At 37.6% G+C, this 18,439-nt stretch overlaps 1 protein-coding gene and 1 long non-coding RNA gene across 2 annotated transcripts in view; one reads left to right on the top strand and one right to left on the bottom strand.

Moving 5' to 3' along the window:
• Positions 1 to 451, bottom strand: part of LOC110445769 — a 2,362-nt gene extending 1,911 nt beyond the window's left edge. The window contains exon 1 of the long non-coding RNA XR_002462394.1: positions 347 to 451. This is a non-coding gene — a long non-coding RNA (uncharacterized LOC110445769). The remainder of the gene's footprint in view (positions 1 to 346) is intronic.
• Positions 452 to 8,413: 7,962 nt separating this feature from the next.
• On the top strand, positions 8,414 to 9,322 carry LOC110445807. The gene has a single exon (XM_021490600.1). The coding sequence runs from the start codon at positions 8,414 to 8,416 to the stop codon at positions 9,320 to 9,322; it is 909 nt and encodes a 302-aa protein (XP_021346275.1).
• Positions 9,323 to 18,439: the final 9,117 nt, after the last annotated feature.

Genomic DNA, 18,439 nt, shown 5'->3' with positions numbered 1-18,439 from the left:
TTTTATCTCAATTTACAGTCAGAATTTCAAACACTTGTGATTGGATACTTGATATCAAAGTTTTACTTTCTACACAACGTATTAAACGTGTCGCAACCTTCCAAGACCGACTTGTCCCTTTGTCAAGCTATGACAGCACCAATATCAGTTCTGTATTTCAGACATGCATTTGTAACGAACCCCTGTGTGCAGGGTTAACATTTTGCCAGTTACCAAATACTTGTGGGATTTCGTTATGGCTACGGCATCCTAACTATAAATATGACGATTTTCTGCTACGATACAAACAATTTTGGCTCAAACCTAAATAGATTACAGTTCAATTGCTGTCATAACCAAGACTTACCGCACTGTCGACTGCATTTTCCAAAATCTACTGCCACAATCGGGTATGTTTCCGGTTTAAGGGAGCGAGCATTATTTTCCGCGAATTTCGTTGGCGATTTAAGCGCCGGCTGTTGTCTTAATAAGAACTAAAATTCTAGAATTCATTCTAGAATTCATTCTAGAATTTTAGTTCCTCATTAAGACGACAAGCGGCGCTCCAGTCATAAACGATGTCGAAATCGCGATCGGTAAAACTAACATAGCATGGAATGAACACGCAATAGATTTGTAACATAAACGAGTGAAACAATACAAATGAACATAGAATTAATACAAATGAACATAGAATTAGATTCAAAACCAGAAGTAACTAATTCTATAACTTATCAACTAGAGAAATAATACAAATGTACACAGAATTAGATTCCAAACCAGAAGTAACTAATTCTATAACTTATCAACTAGAGAAATAATACAAATGTACATAGAATTAGATTCCAAACCAGAAGTAACTAATTCTATAAAAAATAATTATGGCGGTGATCCCCTTCCATAATAATCAGCGATGAACGCGGCTAAAGAGAGCTTACAAATGACATAGGTGTAAAGGGAGATAACTGCCGTGACATGTGTTTTTGAGCCTATAAACCATTTTGCCAATAACCAATACATTTTCGGATACGTCGTCTTACTTAACTGGTATCTTTTCATGGATATTCTTGTAAAATCGTTTCTTTGTTTCAACTTCTCAAACGTTTAATAATTGTATAAGTTGATTCCGAATCAAATCAAACCAAAAAGAAAGACAACAACAGGAACGGAGGAGAGACCAGAACATGGAACTACCAGAACGGGAGTGGCACGCGAATCGTAAACTCAATAACAGCAACACAATAACAGCAACACAGTAACAGCAACACAATAACACAGTAACAGAAACACAGTAACAGCAACACACCAACACAGTAACAGTAACAGCAACACAGTAACAACAACACCGTAACAGCAACACAGTAACAGCAACACAATAACACAGCAACAGCAACACAGTGACAGCAACACAGTAACAAAGTAACAGCAACACAGTAACAACAACACAGTAACAGCTACACAGCAATACAGTAACAGCAACACAGCAACACAGCAACACAGTAACAACAACACAGTAACAGCAACACAGCAACACAGTAACAGCAACACAGTAACATCAACACAGTAACAGTAACAGCAACACAGTAACAACAACACAGTAACAGCAACACAGTAACACAGTAACATAGTAACAGCAACACAATAACACAGAAACAGCAACACAGTAACAGCAACACAGCAACACAGTAACAGCAACACAGTAACAACAACACAGTAACAGCAACACAGCAATACAGTAACAGCAACACAGCAACACAGTAACAACAACACAGTAACAGTAACACAGTAACAGCGACACAGTAACAGTAATACAGTAACACAGTAACAGCAACACAGTAAAAGCAACACAGCAACATTAACACAGCAATAGTAACACAGCAATACAGTAACACAGTAACAGTAACACAGCAACAGTAACACAGTAACAGCAACACAGTAACAATAACACGGTAACAGCAACACAATAACAGCAACACAGTAACATAGTAACAGCAACACAATAACACAAAAACAGCAACACAGTAACAGTAACACAGTAACAGCAACACAATAACAGTAACACAGTAACAGCAACACAGTAACAATAACACGGTAACAGCAACACAATAACAGCAACACAGTAACACAGTAACATCAAAACAGCAACGGCAACACAGTAACACAGAAACAGCAACACAGTAACAGCAACACAATAACACAGTAACAGAAACACAGTAACAGCAACACACCAACACAGCAACAGTAACAGCAACACAGCAACAACAACACCGAAACAGCAACACAGTAACAGCAACACAGAAACAGAGTAACAGCAACACAGCAACACAGTAACACCAACACAGTAACAGCAACACAGTAACACAGTAACAGCAACACAGTAACACAGTATCACAGTAACAGCAACACAGTGACAGCAACAAAGTAACAGCAACACAGTAACAATAACACGGTAACAGCAACACAATAACAGCAACACAGTAACATAGTAACAGCAACACAATAACACAGTAACAGAAACACAGTAACAGCAACACAGTAACAGGAACACAGTAACAGTAACACAGTAACGGCAACACATTTAACACAATAACACAGAAACAGCAACACAGAAACAACAAAAAAGTAACAGAAACACAGCAATACAGTAACAGCAACACAGCAACACAGTGACAGCAACACAGTAACACAGTAACACAGTAACACAGTAACAGCAACACAAAAACATAGTAACAGCAACACAGCAACACAGTAACAACATCACAGTAACAGCAACACAGCAACACAGTAACAACATCACAGTAACAGCAACACAGCAACACAGTGACAGCAACACAGTAACAACAACACAGTAACAGCCACACAGCAATACAGTAACAGCAACACAGCAACACAGAAACAACAACACAGTAACAGCAACACAGTAACAACAACACAGCAACAGCAACACAGTAACACAGTAACATCAAAACAGCAACGGCAACACAGTAACACAGTAACAGCAACACAGTCACAGCAACAAAGTAACAGCAACACAGTAACAATAACACGGTAACAGCAACACAATAACAGCAACACAGTAACATAGTAACAGCAACACAATAACACAAAAACAGCAACACAGTAACAGCACCACAGCAACACAGTAACAGCAACACAGAAACACAGTAACAGCAACACAGTAACAGCAACAGAGTAACACAGTAACAGCAACACAGAAACAGAGTAACAGCAACACAGCAACACAGTAACACCAACACAGTAACAGTAACAGCAACACAGTAACAACAACAAAGTAACAGCAACACAGCAACACAGTAACAACATCACAGTAACAGCAACACAGCAACACAGTAACAACAACACAGTAACAGTAACACAGTAACACAGTAACAATAACACAGTAACAGCAACACAATAACAGCGACACAGTAACACAGTATCAGAAACACAGAAACATAGTAACAGCAACACAGCAACACAGTAACAACAACCCAGTAACAGCAACACAGCAATACAGTAACGGCAACACAGCAACACAGTAACAACAACACAGTAACAGTAACACAGTAACAGCGACACAGGAACACAGTAACAGTAACACAGTAACAGGAACACAGTAACAGCAACACAGTAACACTGTAACACAGTAACAGCAACACAGTGACAGCAACAAAGTAACAGCAACACAGTAACAATAACACAGTAACAGCAACACAATAACAGCAACACAGTAACACAGTAACAGCAACACAGAAACATAGTAACAGCAACACAGCAACACAGTAACAGCAACACAGTAACAGCAACACAGCAACAGCAACACAGTAACAGCAACACAGAAACATAGTAACCGCAACACAGCAACACAGTAACAGCAACACAGAAACAGCAACACAACAACACAGTAACAGTAACACAGTAACACAGTAACGGCAACACAGTAACACAGTAACATCAAAACAGCAACGGCACCACAGTAACACAGTAACAGCAACACAGCAACGGCAACACAGTAACACAGTAACAGCAACACAGTAACTGCAACAGAGTAACACAGTAACAGTAACACAGTAACTGCAACACAGTAACACAGTAACAGCAACACAGAAACATAGTAACCGCAACACAGCAACACAGTAACAGCAACACAGTAACAGTAACAGAAACACAGTTACAGTAACACAGTAACACAGTAACAGTATCACAGTAACAGCAACACAGTAACACAGTTACACAGTAACAGCAACACAGTAACACAGCAACACAGTAACAGCAACACAGCAACACAGCAACAAAGTAACAACAACAAAGTAACAGCAACACAGCAACACACTAACAGTAACACAGTAACATCAACACAGTAACAGTAACACAGTAACAGCAACACAGCAACAGCAACACAGTAACAGAAACACATAAACAGCAACACAACAACACAGTAACAGCGACACAGTAACAGTAATACAGTAACAGTAACACAGTAACAGCAACACAGTCACAGTAACACAGTAACAGCAACACAGTAACAGTAACACAGCAACACAGTAACAGTAACACAGTAACATCAACACAGTACAGCAACACAGTAATACAGTAACAGCAACACAGCAACACAGTAACAGAAACAAAGTAACACAGTAACAGCAACACAGTAACAGCAACACAGCAACAGCAACACAGAAACAGAAACACAGAAACAGCAACACAACAACACAGTAACAGCGACACAGTAACAGTAATACAGTAACAGTAACACAGTAACAGCAACACAGTAACAGTAACACAGTAACACAGTAACAGCAACACAGTAACAGTAACACAGCAACACAGTAACAGTAACACAGTAACATCAACACAGTACAGCAACACAGTAATACAGTAACAGCAACACAGCAACACAGTAACAGCAGCACAGTAACAGCAACACAGCAACAGCAACACAGTAACAGCAACACAGTAACAGTAACACAGCAACACAGTAACAGTAACACAGTAACACAGTAACAATAACACAGTAACAGCAACACAGTAACACAGTCACAGTAACACAGTAACAGCGACACAGTAACACAGTAACACAGTAACACAATAACAGTAACACAGTAACAGCAACACAGTAACAGAAACAGTAACACAGTTACAGTAACACAGTAACACAGAAACAGTATCACAGTAACAGCAACACAGTAACACAGTTACACAGTAACAGCAACACAGTAACACAGCAACACAGTAACAGCAACACAGCAACAGCAACACAGTAACACAGTAACAGCAACACAGAAACAGAGTAACAGCAACACAGCAACACAGTAACAGCAGCACAGTAACAGCAACACAGCAACAGCAACACAGAAACAGAAACACAGAAACAGCAACACAACAACACAGTAACAGCGACACAGTAACAGTAACACAGTAACAGTAACAGAGTAATAGCAACACATTTAACACAGTAACAGCAACAGTAACACAGTAACAGCAACACAGTAACAGTAACACAGCAACACAGTAACAGTAACACAGTAACACAGTAACAGCAACACAGTAACAATAACACAGTAACAGCAACACAATAACAGAAACAAAGTAACACAATAACAGCAACACAGAAACATAGTAACAGCAACACAGCAAGACAGTAACAGCAACACAGTAACAGCAACACAGAAACATAGTAACAGCACCACAGCAACACAGTAACAGCAACACAGTAACAGAAACAGTAACACAGTTACAGTAACACAGTAACACAGTAACAGAATCACAGTAACAGCAACACAGTAACACAGTAACACAGTAACAGCAACACAGCAACACAGCAACACAGTAACAACAACAAAGTAACAGCAACACAGCAACACAGTAACAGTAACACAGTAACATCAACACAGTAACAGCAACACAGTAATACAGTAACAGCAACACAGCAACACAGTAACAACAACACAGTAACAGCAACACAGTAACACAGTAACAGCAACACAGTAACAGTAACACAACAACACAGTAACAGTAACACAGTAACAGCAAGGAGACAGCAAACGACATAAAAAAAAACACAACAGGAATGCAAATTACTGCATTTAAAATGCAACACAGTCAGATCAACATTGATGGTGTTATTATATTTCAAAACATTAAAGACCTTACGAATATAAGACGATTGATTCATTAGGCATTTATAGACTGTTGAATATCACAATATAACACAGGTATAAACTCTTATTGTTTGTCAGGCATATCATCAAAGTATACAACATAACTTGAGTACTACAGAAAATGGGATATTTTGTGATATTTCCTCAAAATGTCTAATTACAAAAAAATACAAATTAACCATAAGAAATTGCATTAAAAGTCACAAGAGGATTTTAATTCATCGATGACGTCAACTGATAGCACTTCATCATTTACCTGAACGTACTTCATTCTGACCCATGTAACCATTTAGATTTGAAAACCCGGTGGAACAAACTTGCTACTAGTTGAGTGTAATATAACCACACCTCAACATTGCGTGCTCATGTATGGCAAGCCAACTTAACATTTATTCAAGGAGCAATGTCGATCCTGTATTTCATCGAATTATATAAGATATCTTATATAATTATATAAGATATCTCATATACAATAAAGATATCTTATGTCTATATGAGATATCTTATATATATATGAGATACCTTATATAGCATATGAGATATCTTATATAGCATATGAGATATCTTATATAGCATATGAGATATCTTATATACGATATAAGATATCTTATACATTTTTTTGAAGTACAGGATCGACATTGCTCCTTGAATAAATGTTAAGTTGGCTTGCCATACTCATGTCTCAATAGTGGTAAAAAGGATGTAAATGTACGAGTGTGAGTAGTAATTTACGATGACATACCTGGAACTCGCACAACTTTTCATTTGGAACATGAAGAAATGTCAAGTGTTTTGTGGGATATATTTTAAAGATTTTGAAATATTCAAAATCATTTTGTAGACTTTTCATTTGAGACCGACAAATATCGACTATTTTGTAGACTTTTAATAAGAAAGAGAGCAATATCAATTATGTTTCGAAACTAATATCTGAGACACGAAGAAAAGAAAAATAGTGTGTATACTGTTCAAAAGAAAGCGATATTGATAATTTCGTTAAATTTTCCTTGGATCGTGGGAAATACTGAATTTTATGGACTATTCATTTGAAGCCTTGAGAAATATCAACGAACTATTTTGTAGACTTTTTCTTAGAGCTTTATAAGTAATCATCTGAGAACCAGGAAAACCATCAATTATTTTGTTGACTTTTCATTAAAGGCAAATCATTTAATCTTGCTTGTAACAAGCATTTTCATTGGCTTACAAATTTATGTTATCAGCCCATAACGTAAAAAAATGACGTCGCCGTTTGTAACGTCGCTTTTGATTGGCTGATACCGCAGCGCAATAATTTCTAAGAGAAAATAGTCCATCAATAAAAGTGGATTTCCACATGGATTGTGTAAAGTAGATTAAATTATAAGGTTTAACTTGAATATATTTTTCATGTTATGGAGCTATAACACAAACCGCTTCGCGGTTTATTCAGAGTACACTCCGTTTTTTTGTGTTATATCTCCATAACATGAAAAATATATTCAAGTTAATCCTTTAATAAATATCGAATATATATACATGTATGTAGATAAATATTTTGTATTTTATAAATATAGGAGGCATAGCAAATAATCAGTAATCTTTATAGAGAAATGATTAAGATCTACAGAAATGTCATATATTTTATATGTCATATGTATTTCAAATATGAAATAAAATCAACCAATAGCAAATAAATAGTGTCTGGATATTTTGTGATACGATTAATACGTCTACAGTTTTTACCGGGAACTTGGGACCAGGCTATACCACGTCTGTGTTGATGCCAGGTCGGTCACACGCAAATATCTAACGCCCACACAAACTATATACCAGCGGGAATTTCCGCGGACGATCAGATGGTCGAATGGCGCTCCTTAGTAATTAGAACAGGCTAGGCGATAGTGTATAAAACTATATATAGCAACAATGACGTAAATAAAGGTAATCAACTGAACCTCATTTAGAAAGTGCTGGTTAAATTTAATTTGGCGATCTATTTATAGAAACTACAAATAAAACGTAAGAGCAGGAGAACGGAGGTTGACTAGGAAGTATAATAATATTAGGAGAATCAGAGGACAGTGAAAACGTCATATGGAGGACGGGGAAAACAGGGGAGAGAGACAAGATCAGCAAGGGGTCAAGGTAGAGTAATAACAGTTAGGACAGAAGGAGAGAAGGAGGGAAAGACGAGATAAGTAAGGGGTCAGGATACAGTGTTAACAGTGAGGACAGAAGGAGAGAAGGAGGGACAGACGAGATCAGTAAGGGGTCAGGGTACAGTGTTGACAATGAGGACAGAAGGAGAGAAGGAGAGACAGACGAGATCAGTAAGGGGTCAGGGCACAGTGTTGACAGTGAGGACAGAAGGAGAGAAGGAGGGACAGACGAGATCAGTAAGGGGTCAGGGTAGAGTGTTAACAGTGTGGACAGAAGGAGAGAAGGAGGGAGAGACGAGATCAGTAAGGGGTCAGGGTACATTGTTAACAGTGAGGACAGAAGGAGAGAAGGACGGACAGAAAAGATCAGTAAGGGGTCAGGGTACAGTGTTAACAGTGAGGACAGAAGGAGAGAAGGAGGGAGAGACGAGATCAGTAAGGGGTCAGGGTACAGTGTTAACAGTGAGGACAGAAGGAGAGAAGGAGAGACAGACGAGATCAGTAAGGGGTCAGGGTACAGTGTTAAGAGTGAGGACAGAAGGAGAGAAGGAGGGAAAGACGAGATCAGTAAGGGGTCAGGGTACAGTGTTTACAGTGAGGACAGAAGGAGAGATGGAGGGAGAGACGAGATCAGTAAGGGGTCAGGGTACAGTGTTAACAGTGAGGACAGAAGGAGAGAAGGAGAGACAGACGAGATCAGTAAGGGGGCAGGGTGCAGTGTTAACAGTGAGGACAGAAGGAGAGAAGGAGAGACAGACGAGATCAGTAAGGGGTCAGGGTGCAGTGTTAACAGTGAGGACAGAAGGAGAGAAGGAGGGAGAGACGAGATCAATAAGGGGTCAGGGTACAGTGTTAACAGTGAGGACAGAAGGAGAGACAGACGAGATCAGTAAGGGGTCAGGGTACAGTGTTAACAGTGAGGACAGAAGGAGAGAAGGAGTGACGAGATCAGTAAGGGGTCAGGGTACAGTGTTGACAGTGAGGACAGAAGGAGAGAAGGAGGGGGAGGGAGACTGCGGTATTGTTATGACTGACCTCTGAACCATCCTTTGCCTTTTGGGTGATGGGGACAGTGGCTAGTTGGACTGAAGGTTGAGGATAGTTGTCATAAAATAGGCCTTGCTAGACAAAATTGTTTACAATTCTGACACGGCAGGCAATGGCACAGAACGTCAGAAACGACGGACGACGGCATTCGGAAACTATGCTTTGGCAGACCACATCATGGGCCGAGAGCGAAAGAGAACCCTTGTACCCGAGCTGAAATAAAGAGATAACTCATATCAATACAGATATCTCTTTTAAGTATTAACTCTTAAGCTGGTTTGCAACAGTTACCCCTGAAGTATCGAAGATATAGGTGATAATTCATATCATTTGTGTGTTCATAGTAACCCCTGGGATATCCTATACTTCTTATTTCATAAAAGAGGTATGGCGGAAAACTGCCCGTATTTCCCTAAGTTGGCATTTATAAAAACGGGAAAACAAATTAAGGAATAAAACATTTCGTGTATCAAAAATGCAAACAAAAGATATAGAACCAATTGAATATGAATTTTTAAACTGCTGAGAAATTAGGTATTGCTAATATGATACTGCAAATATAGCCATATACACTATATCTATGAAAGTGATGGGGTTTCCCGGACTCAAAATAATACTTTCAACACTTTCCCATCTGAGGACCAACTTTTGAATAAACTTTTTGTGACCGTGATGTAATATACAAAAGCAAATCGTATTACGGAAAAGTGGTTCTCCTTTGGGAAAGTGCTCAAATAATGAAAAACAGGGTTGATGAAGTTTCTCTAAACTGCGACAGGTGTATCTTGGGTTAAATCAGTTTATAATTGCCAATATATATATGTTCTATGTAGCCGAATGTGTAACGCAGTTTACTTGTGACTAAAAAATAAACGGTGCAGGTTCGAATCCTCCCTCATTTTTTTTAATATTTAGGCATGTGATAATTTTCCTTAATAAAGCAATATTTTGTTTTTCAAATCGATGGAAAATTTTGTTTACATTTTAATAACATATCTATTGATTTATCAGTTTTGTTAGTAATAATTTCGTTACTATTTAGTGCGACATGCGGATCATCGCCCGAGACCGGATACTTTCTCAGAACTCATTCTGAATGTAGTGATGAAAATTAAATCCGTTCAAAACTGTTTCGTATAGATTGCACGATCTTGTATTACATATAAGCGTATACTTTGTTATAAATCAATATAAAAAACGTGAAATAAGCATTGTGTTGAGCCTTTATCGTTAAACGCATGTTTTAATACCCATGGCCTTAAATTCGTCTGTTTACAATAATCTATTCTTAGACACAGGATTCCTGATATAGATACGTATACCTGTATAAAAATACCTGAGGACGCGTCATAACAGTGCACGGTTGGTGCGCACACTAGCGTAACATAACTTTGGGGAAATAGGCATAGCAACCCGCCATACCTCTTTGTCAATTATATTTACAGCTAGACTATTGCGTTATCGTGCATTGTTTTGTAATTCAATCGAGAAAAGGCATAACTAAGTTGTGATAACTTGTGCCTCACCTTTTCTTGTATTATGCAATAAAATCTGCTTAAACTAAACTAAAACCGCGAGTATCGAGGTCATTTATGTATTTCCTTTTTAAAGGTCTCGAAGAAATGGTTTTCAAAAAGTTAAATTAAAGTATTTTCTTATACGAAGTGTTTTATTTGTAATCAGGATTTTATAGACACAATTTGAAGATACAACAATATATGGACAGGCCCTAATTAAATATTGGTATGTTAGTTTGATGTTCTAAAGCTGATATTTAACCCTTGATTAATTTGATATACCCAAAAGTGACGGCTTTGTCTGTAATAAGACATTAGGGCTTAACATAACTTTCCTAATAGGGAAAAAATACAAGAAATTTGTTAAGCTTCCAAAAAATGGAATATTCTGTATGTACCACACTATATCAATTAATGCAATGTACTAAAGTAAGTTATTATACTAAACTGTACTATTGTGTATTATATAACAGTACGTGCACTGTTATTTATATGTATAAAAATAGTAACAAGTTATTGTCTTAAACTGTACTAGTGTGATGGTATATAATAGTAGTAAGTTATTGTACTAAACTGTACTATTGTGATGGTATATAACAGTAGTAAGTTATTGTACTAAACTGTATTATTGTGTAGTATATAACAGTAGTAAGTTATTGTACTAAACTGTACTATTGTGATGGTATATAATAGTAGTAAGTTATTGTACCAAACTGTACTATTGTGATGGTATGTAACAGTAGTAAGTTATTGTACTAAACTGTACTATTGTAATGGTATATAACAGTAGAAAGTTATTGTACTAAACTGTACTATTGTGTAGTATATAACAATAGTAAGGTATTGTACTAAACTGTACTACTGTGATGGTATATAACAGTAGTAAGTTATTGTACTAAACTGTACTACTGTGATGGTATATAACAGTAATAATGTATTGTACTTAACTGTACTATTGTGATGCAAGTCATTATTTCGTTCTATACTCCAGTATTATACATTTCATTGCCGTACTATTTGTATTTCAGAAGTTTGTACAGTTTTTTTAAAGATGATTAAACAAATGTCGTAATGGATATTGGTAATGAACCTGATGGCTATGTCGATCTCTCTAGCCATGCAAGTATTGCTGTAATAACGGTTACCTCAGTAAAGGTTCAGACCTGCCTTCATTTACGTTTTCAAGTGCACATTAATCTGTTATGGTAAATATAACATCCTAATTAGATTGTAACAAAGCTACACAAGTTGATGGTTTATCGGCCAAAATATTAAAAGCTGGCACTAAAGACTTAAAAAAAAATCTCAGGAGTTTATTCAATTTTTATGTTTCCGAAATCAAATTCCCAGACACACTTTAAAAAGGCATGCTAATCCTCAAAAAGAACAATCCTTTTTGTAAGGAAAAATATTGTCCTGTTAGTATACATCAGATGTTTAAAAGAATTCATCATGACCAACTGAGTTCATTTTCAGAAAGTCTTTTAAAACATTTTCCTTTTAGCTTTCTGACGGGGCTTTGGGTGCTAGTCTGTTCTGCTGAGACTTTTCGAGGACTGGCGTCAGGCCCTGGTCAACATCCAGTATAAAGGTACCATACTCATGGATTCGTCCAATGCTTTTGAATGCCCTCCTCATGGTCTGTTGCTGGAGAAGTTGCGAGCCTATGGGCTGGATGAGTCTGCATTGAGACTGATCAGTAGCTACCTCAGTGACAGACAGCAGCGGATCAGGCTTGGTCCTAGTGTCAGCGGCTGGGAGATGCTCAGGAAGGGGGTCACTGTTTTTATATTTTATATGTTATGATTATTGTACATACAATTGTAGAATACTATAACTTACTATGCACTATCAATTTTAACTTCATTGAGTTATTGTGAAGTGAATGCTTATCTTAAGGTAAAATAACAGATAAAGATGTGCAATGATAATATTAGACAAGTGAATTATATCATATAATTATTTCATTGAACATATTAAAGTATCATAAAATATTATACAATTATGGACTTTTGTGCTGGTGAATATGATGTGATATGAACCTGAAAGAGTGATATTAACTGAGGCGAAGCCGAGGTCAATATCACTCTTTCAGGTTCATATCACATCATATTTACCAGCACAAAAGCCCATAACTGTTTTATTATATGCTTCAACAATAAAATAAAACGAAACAAAACTAAAGGTTCTGATATTTGTACGCGAGCCTCCGTATAAAATTTAGCCAGGTTTGAATACAACAGTTCATCATTGTAACTTTCGAAGGCATCGTCTATGTTCTTTTTCTTAAGATAAGCATGGAGGACATGCACTGCGTGTTCAATGGCCCTTTTTTTACGTTAACAGCATCTTTATCCTCGAATAGTTTTGGTAATTTTCCTAACGGAGGAGAAACGTTCGCCAGCAGCCATCTTCTAATGTCGTCTGACAGATCGCGTTCCAGTCTAACTGCGCATGCGCTACGACAGGTTCCGGGGAATTTCCATACAAGCTATATTTAGAAATCGATATTCACCGGATAACCAGTCTACATGAGTTTTTGAGGACTGGTCACGTGTATAGGATCCGACCAATGTGATTGCGAGAAATGTTCATGCATATAATAAAAGGAGTTATCGAATTTTATCTCATTTGGTTTATTGTGAAGTATAATTGTCTTATTTATTGAATGTTGATGTATGATGTACAAAATGTAAAAAAATATTCTTATAGTGTCTCATAAGCCGAGTTCGGCTGGGCATCACATCTTAACGTACTCTAACATTTTAAATGTCATTATCTGAACTGTGATATGTTATTATGCATGTAATGCGTGACACTGAAATAAACTATTGATTGATTGTATTGTTCAGTCCCTTAAGCCGATTTTAATTAACATACATGCTGTGGTACTTTGTTTTGCTTGTTTGTAATGTTTTATGTATTTTATTCATATTTATTCATGTTTGTCGTAAACTAGCTCTACATAGAGCTAATGCTACTGTTTATAATACACACACGACACTAATTAAAGCGTCTTGTATCTGTATCTTGTTAGGAGGCATGCCGGCCTCACTGCCTATGGTCACTCGAATTATATAGACACAGGAAAATGCTGTCTAATATATGAGCCTGACATGTTGTAAACACGATGATATTTCTATGAAACAATGGTTCTGATATGTCTAGCTAATAACATTTGGATTTTATAAAATGACATATGTTCAAATCTCACTTATTTGTCTATGTCGAATGACAATCGAATTTTTATATGTGGTTTCGACTCGCTACAACTATGTTGAGATATAAAACTCCGCATGACCAAGGTTCATAGATAAACTATCTTCATAGATCAATACATTCAATTCACATATTCCAATACCGATGTTCAAATTGTTTTTTTTTAACATGACTTATGATGGGGTTGAAATATACTTTGACCAGGGCCCAGTTGTTCAAAAGGTGATAAGCTTAATCGGTGATTAGCGTAATTTTATTTTTTTGTGTAACTCAAAAACGAAACCATTGAATTAGTTCCAACTTTTCAAATAACAAATATTTAGTAAAGTGAATTGACATGCAAACTTGTGCGAGGTTACCTTGTATATTGACGAAATTATTAAAGGTTGAAAAATGACGTTAAAAGTGATTAAGCTGACCACCTTTTGAACAACTCGGTCCAGATGTCTAAAACACACAATATGTAGGTTGTACTACTGGTATACCAGAACACAACTACGATAACCTTACAGTATATACTGGTGTACTGTACTTCCTGATCGGTATCATTGAGTACAGAAAAAACACAGTCCGTGTGGGAAGTACATGCTGCGGGATAGGGGGCGGGGTCAGGTACCCAACTAGGTGTGTTGATTAAAGGTAAGAAATGGAGGGGGTGGGTCAGTAATCAGTACACATGTAAGTTTCGCAATCAGGACATGTGTATATTTATAAAAAAAAACCCATTATGTCACGAAGTTTTCGGAAGAAATAAGAAGCGCCATTGTTTACTTTAATATAACAAATCTTTATACAATGAAACACCTCAGGAATATAAAATCTTCTTCAAATCAAAGTACGAGTTATGTCCCTTCTCACCTGTAATATACACAGCTGCACAGTATGGATGTAAGTAGGTCACACTTACGGTACATCAGAGACGTATATAACACATACGTCTCTGGGTACATGTATATCATTTAAAGGTTAAACCATATGGTAACAACGAATCGTCAATAAACCTAACCATTTATAAATGTATATCACACATATAGGAGACAGCCGTTAATCGCCAGTAACTTGCGGTTGTTGCCAATCGATCGGAATGTGTGCGTGTCGATGAGCCGTAATCAGGCGTGGGCGTGGTGTGCGTGGTGAACAAAACTGTTCTGCTTGGTTAGAGAGGTTTTGACGTCACACATGCTATATTTAGTCACACGACAGTGTTGACACATTTCACCCACACGTCAGTCCGGCTGGCTTTCGTCATCATTTGAAAGAACACCTTCTTACATACACAACTTTCTCGGTATTGTAACAGAACAAGCGTAGGGCTGGACGAGAGAACATCTATGTATTTCTGATTATTACTGAGAACCGTTATCAGTGTCGACAACAGCACACATACAGCACCGACACGTGGACATCAGCAGCCGGCTCTATACTAACGTACAGTGTAATACATAAGAATGGCGGTACACCATCACAGTCGTCAGCTTCATAACTTTTTGAAAAACAATGCACATCCGTATTTGTCCAAAAAGGACCGGACGCCTAGTCTTGACAATACACCAGAATCGAGTGTTTTGCAGGGCCTAAGTAGACTTCTGGTGGGATGCCGTTCTCTGTACGCCAGTTCCGCAGGATACTATCAACAAGTTGGCAGTCAAACTTTTAAAGCTAAAAGGGAACCTACGTCTCCGCAGAAAAACGATATGTGGGTATTTCGGATGTCAATGCAAGGATTTAAATCTGAAAACGTGAACATTTCCGTAAGAGAACGGACAGTCCTAGTCAAGGCCAAATTTGACAAGCAGCAGGCCAAAGAGGAGAATGACCGGGGTTACGGTATGACAAGGACCATTGCCATTCCGGACACAGTAGTCAGGGAAAAAGTTGTCGGGTACTTGGATGACCAACAAGTCCTTGTGATCGAAGCGCCCTATAAGGTGACGAAATGTCAGAAGGACCAAGTTGTACCCGGACTCCGGAGAATGTCCAGCAGTGATGGGGACGACGAGGAACAGTTTGCTCGTCCGAGCTCGGTATTAAACAACGAATGTGAGGTCCCTAAACCCCACCTCTCTGTCGACAGCGACCGACTTTCAGAGAACAGCAACGATTCCTTTAGTAGCACGAGCTTTGAACGTACAAAACAAAAAGGCGTCGTCGACGACGACACAAGGACGACGCAGCCGAGTCAGGGTAACAACAACTTTAGGCTCAGTATTGACATGCAGAACGTGCCATCAAAATACATCGAGGTGTCCATTAAGGGACGCAAACTTATTGTGCGATGCAACATTAAGCGACAACTAGAGGGACTGAGTTTAAAGGAGTCTTACACCACCGAGTACGGGTTACCGTCCAATATAGACATGAACGGTTTGAAGTGTGTGAGGTCGGAAGGGGGTATACTCACCGTAACGGCACCCTGTTTGAACTTATGTACAGAGGAGAGGCGGATTGAGATAATAGAGGAAGATTGTTGTTGACGGAAGTTTTGTGGTATGTACTAGATATATGTGGTTAAATGTATGTGAATATTTGTGTAGGTTGTTCTGAGAGTGTATATGTGTGGGCCCAACATCTGGGTTCACTAAGTTACATTTGTACAGTGCTCGTAACCAAAAGCATATCAAATTAAGATAAATTGTATTATTGATAATGTATGACAGATGTTTATTGTTGAAATCCGTATGAGAATTGATTAAGTTTTGTTTTGTTTTTTTCCCCCAAGTGATACTAGATATGTTGGTTATTTGTTAAGTGCATTATAACGATAAATGGCATTTTACAATGAAATATCTTTACTCAGGTTATTAAATTATATAGGAAGCATGGCCAGGTCTTGTTTGCCTGTATGCTATTCTAGAAGTAAACAGGTATGTTAGAGAACGGCTCATCTAGTCAGTATAAATTCACTTATCTTGTCAGTATTCACAGAAATACACTGACGCGCCTTTTTATATGGATAGTATACCTAAGAACGCCGATTAACCTACACATCTAAATAGTCAGTACGTTAGTACGTCAGTACCTCGATACACAATCCCCCATACGTTGTCAGTACACACACTCCTTCGCCTGGTCAGGGCCACCCACACACATACGTGGTCAGTACATACAACATTGATATACACTAGTACTCCTTCGCCTGGTCAGGGCCACCCACACACATACGTACATACATTTATGCACCCATTCTTGCCTGGTCAGTACTTTAAATATGTTGATAAACCTGACCTTAGTATTAATTACTTGGTCAGTAAATATCATTGTTATTATTATAAGTTGTTGATGTGATAACCCGGTCAGTATATTATTAAATGGTTCTTAGTTATAGGGTACATGTAACGATATGTATACATTATGTTGAATTGGTATTCATGAAGATGAAGTAAGCATCAGAAAAATGTTTTTAAATGTGATTATGAATTATATCTGACATATCTAGTGTTATAGTATTACTAAGTTCAGTGAAACATGGTTGATTTGTAAAGGGATGGTGCTAGTAGCCAAAGGAGTAGTGACATACACGACTTATATTTAGCCGATGACAGGTTACTATTTTTACCCAATGAAAACTATCTGAAACCATGAACGTGAACTTTCATTTTGATTAACAACATACATATTTGCTTGATATTAAATTAAAAATTGTTCTGCTCTGTAGAAAATGAGATTGTGTGTGTGTGTGTATGATGTATCAACTAGCAATAAAGGGGCCGACAATGGCCGCCATCAGTCCCAATACTACAGTGTCCTATGACTCTTGTCACAGGACACGGATCAGGATTATATGACTTTTGTCACAACTTGTTGTAAAAGTATATTTTTTTCTGTTTGATTTATATTGTGAAATAAACAAGACATATATTATTTTCGTATTGATTGTTTGTTACAACGTAAGAGAATTAACACACGTGTCATCGAAGAGCGATCGTCTAGCGTGATTCAATATTTATTGCATGTCAGTAAAGCCCCTTATTCAGTCACGTTTATCGTGACGCTTGGAGTGGTGATACGGCTATCAGGGCCTAGCAATTCAAAGTCGGATTATCTAAACGACTTCACGAAAACCTGTTCAACTTGAGAAAGGAAAACAAAAATACTTTTTCACTGATTTCTCAAAAAATATAGGTTTTTTAAGTGTTACGGAATTATTATACGGATCAGGCTTTAAACATCCGGGGCCTGATGCCTATAGAAGTGAAGGGTTACTCTTCATATACCCATTGTACCAAGCTTTATTGGGTACAGCTGTAATTTATTTGAATTCAATCCAAATGATCAAAAATGAGTTATCGTATTATTTCAATGTCTCTTCCATATCTTCCATATCTCGGAACGTATACTTTTTGTCTTTATCTGACAATAGTTACGAAAATATATA

Source organism: Mizuhopecten yessoensis, unplaced genomic scaffold, assembly GCF_002113885.1.
Source record: "Mizuhopecten yessoensis strain PY_sf001 unplaced genomic scaffold, ASM211388v2 scaffold2369, whole genome shotgun sequence".
Classification (NCBI taxonomy): Eukaryota; Metazoa; Mollusca; class Bivalvia; order Pectinida; family Pectinidae; genus Mizuhopecten; species Mizuhopecten yessoensis.
The sequence above is the reverse complement of the archived record's forward strand: the minus strand, read 5'-3'. Positions and strand labels throughout refer to the sequence as shown.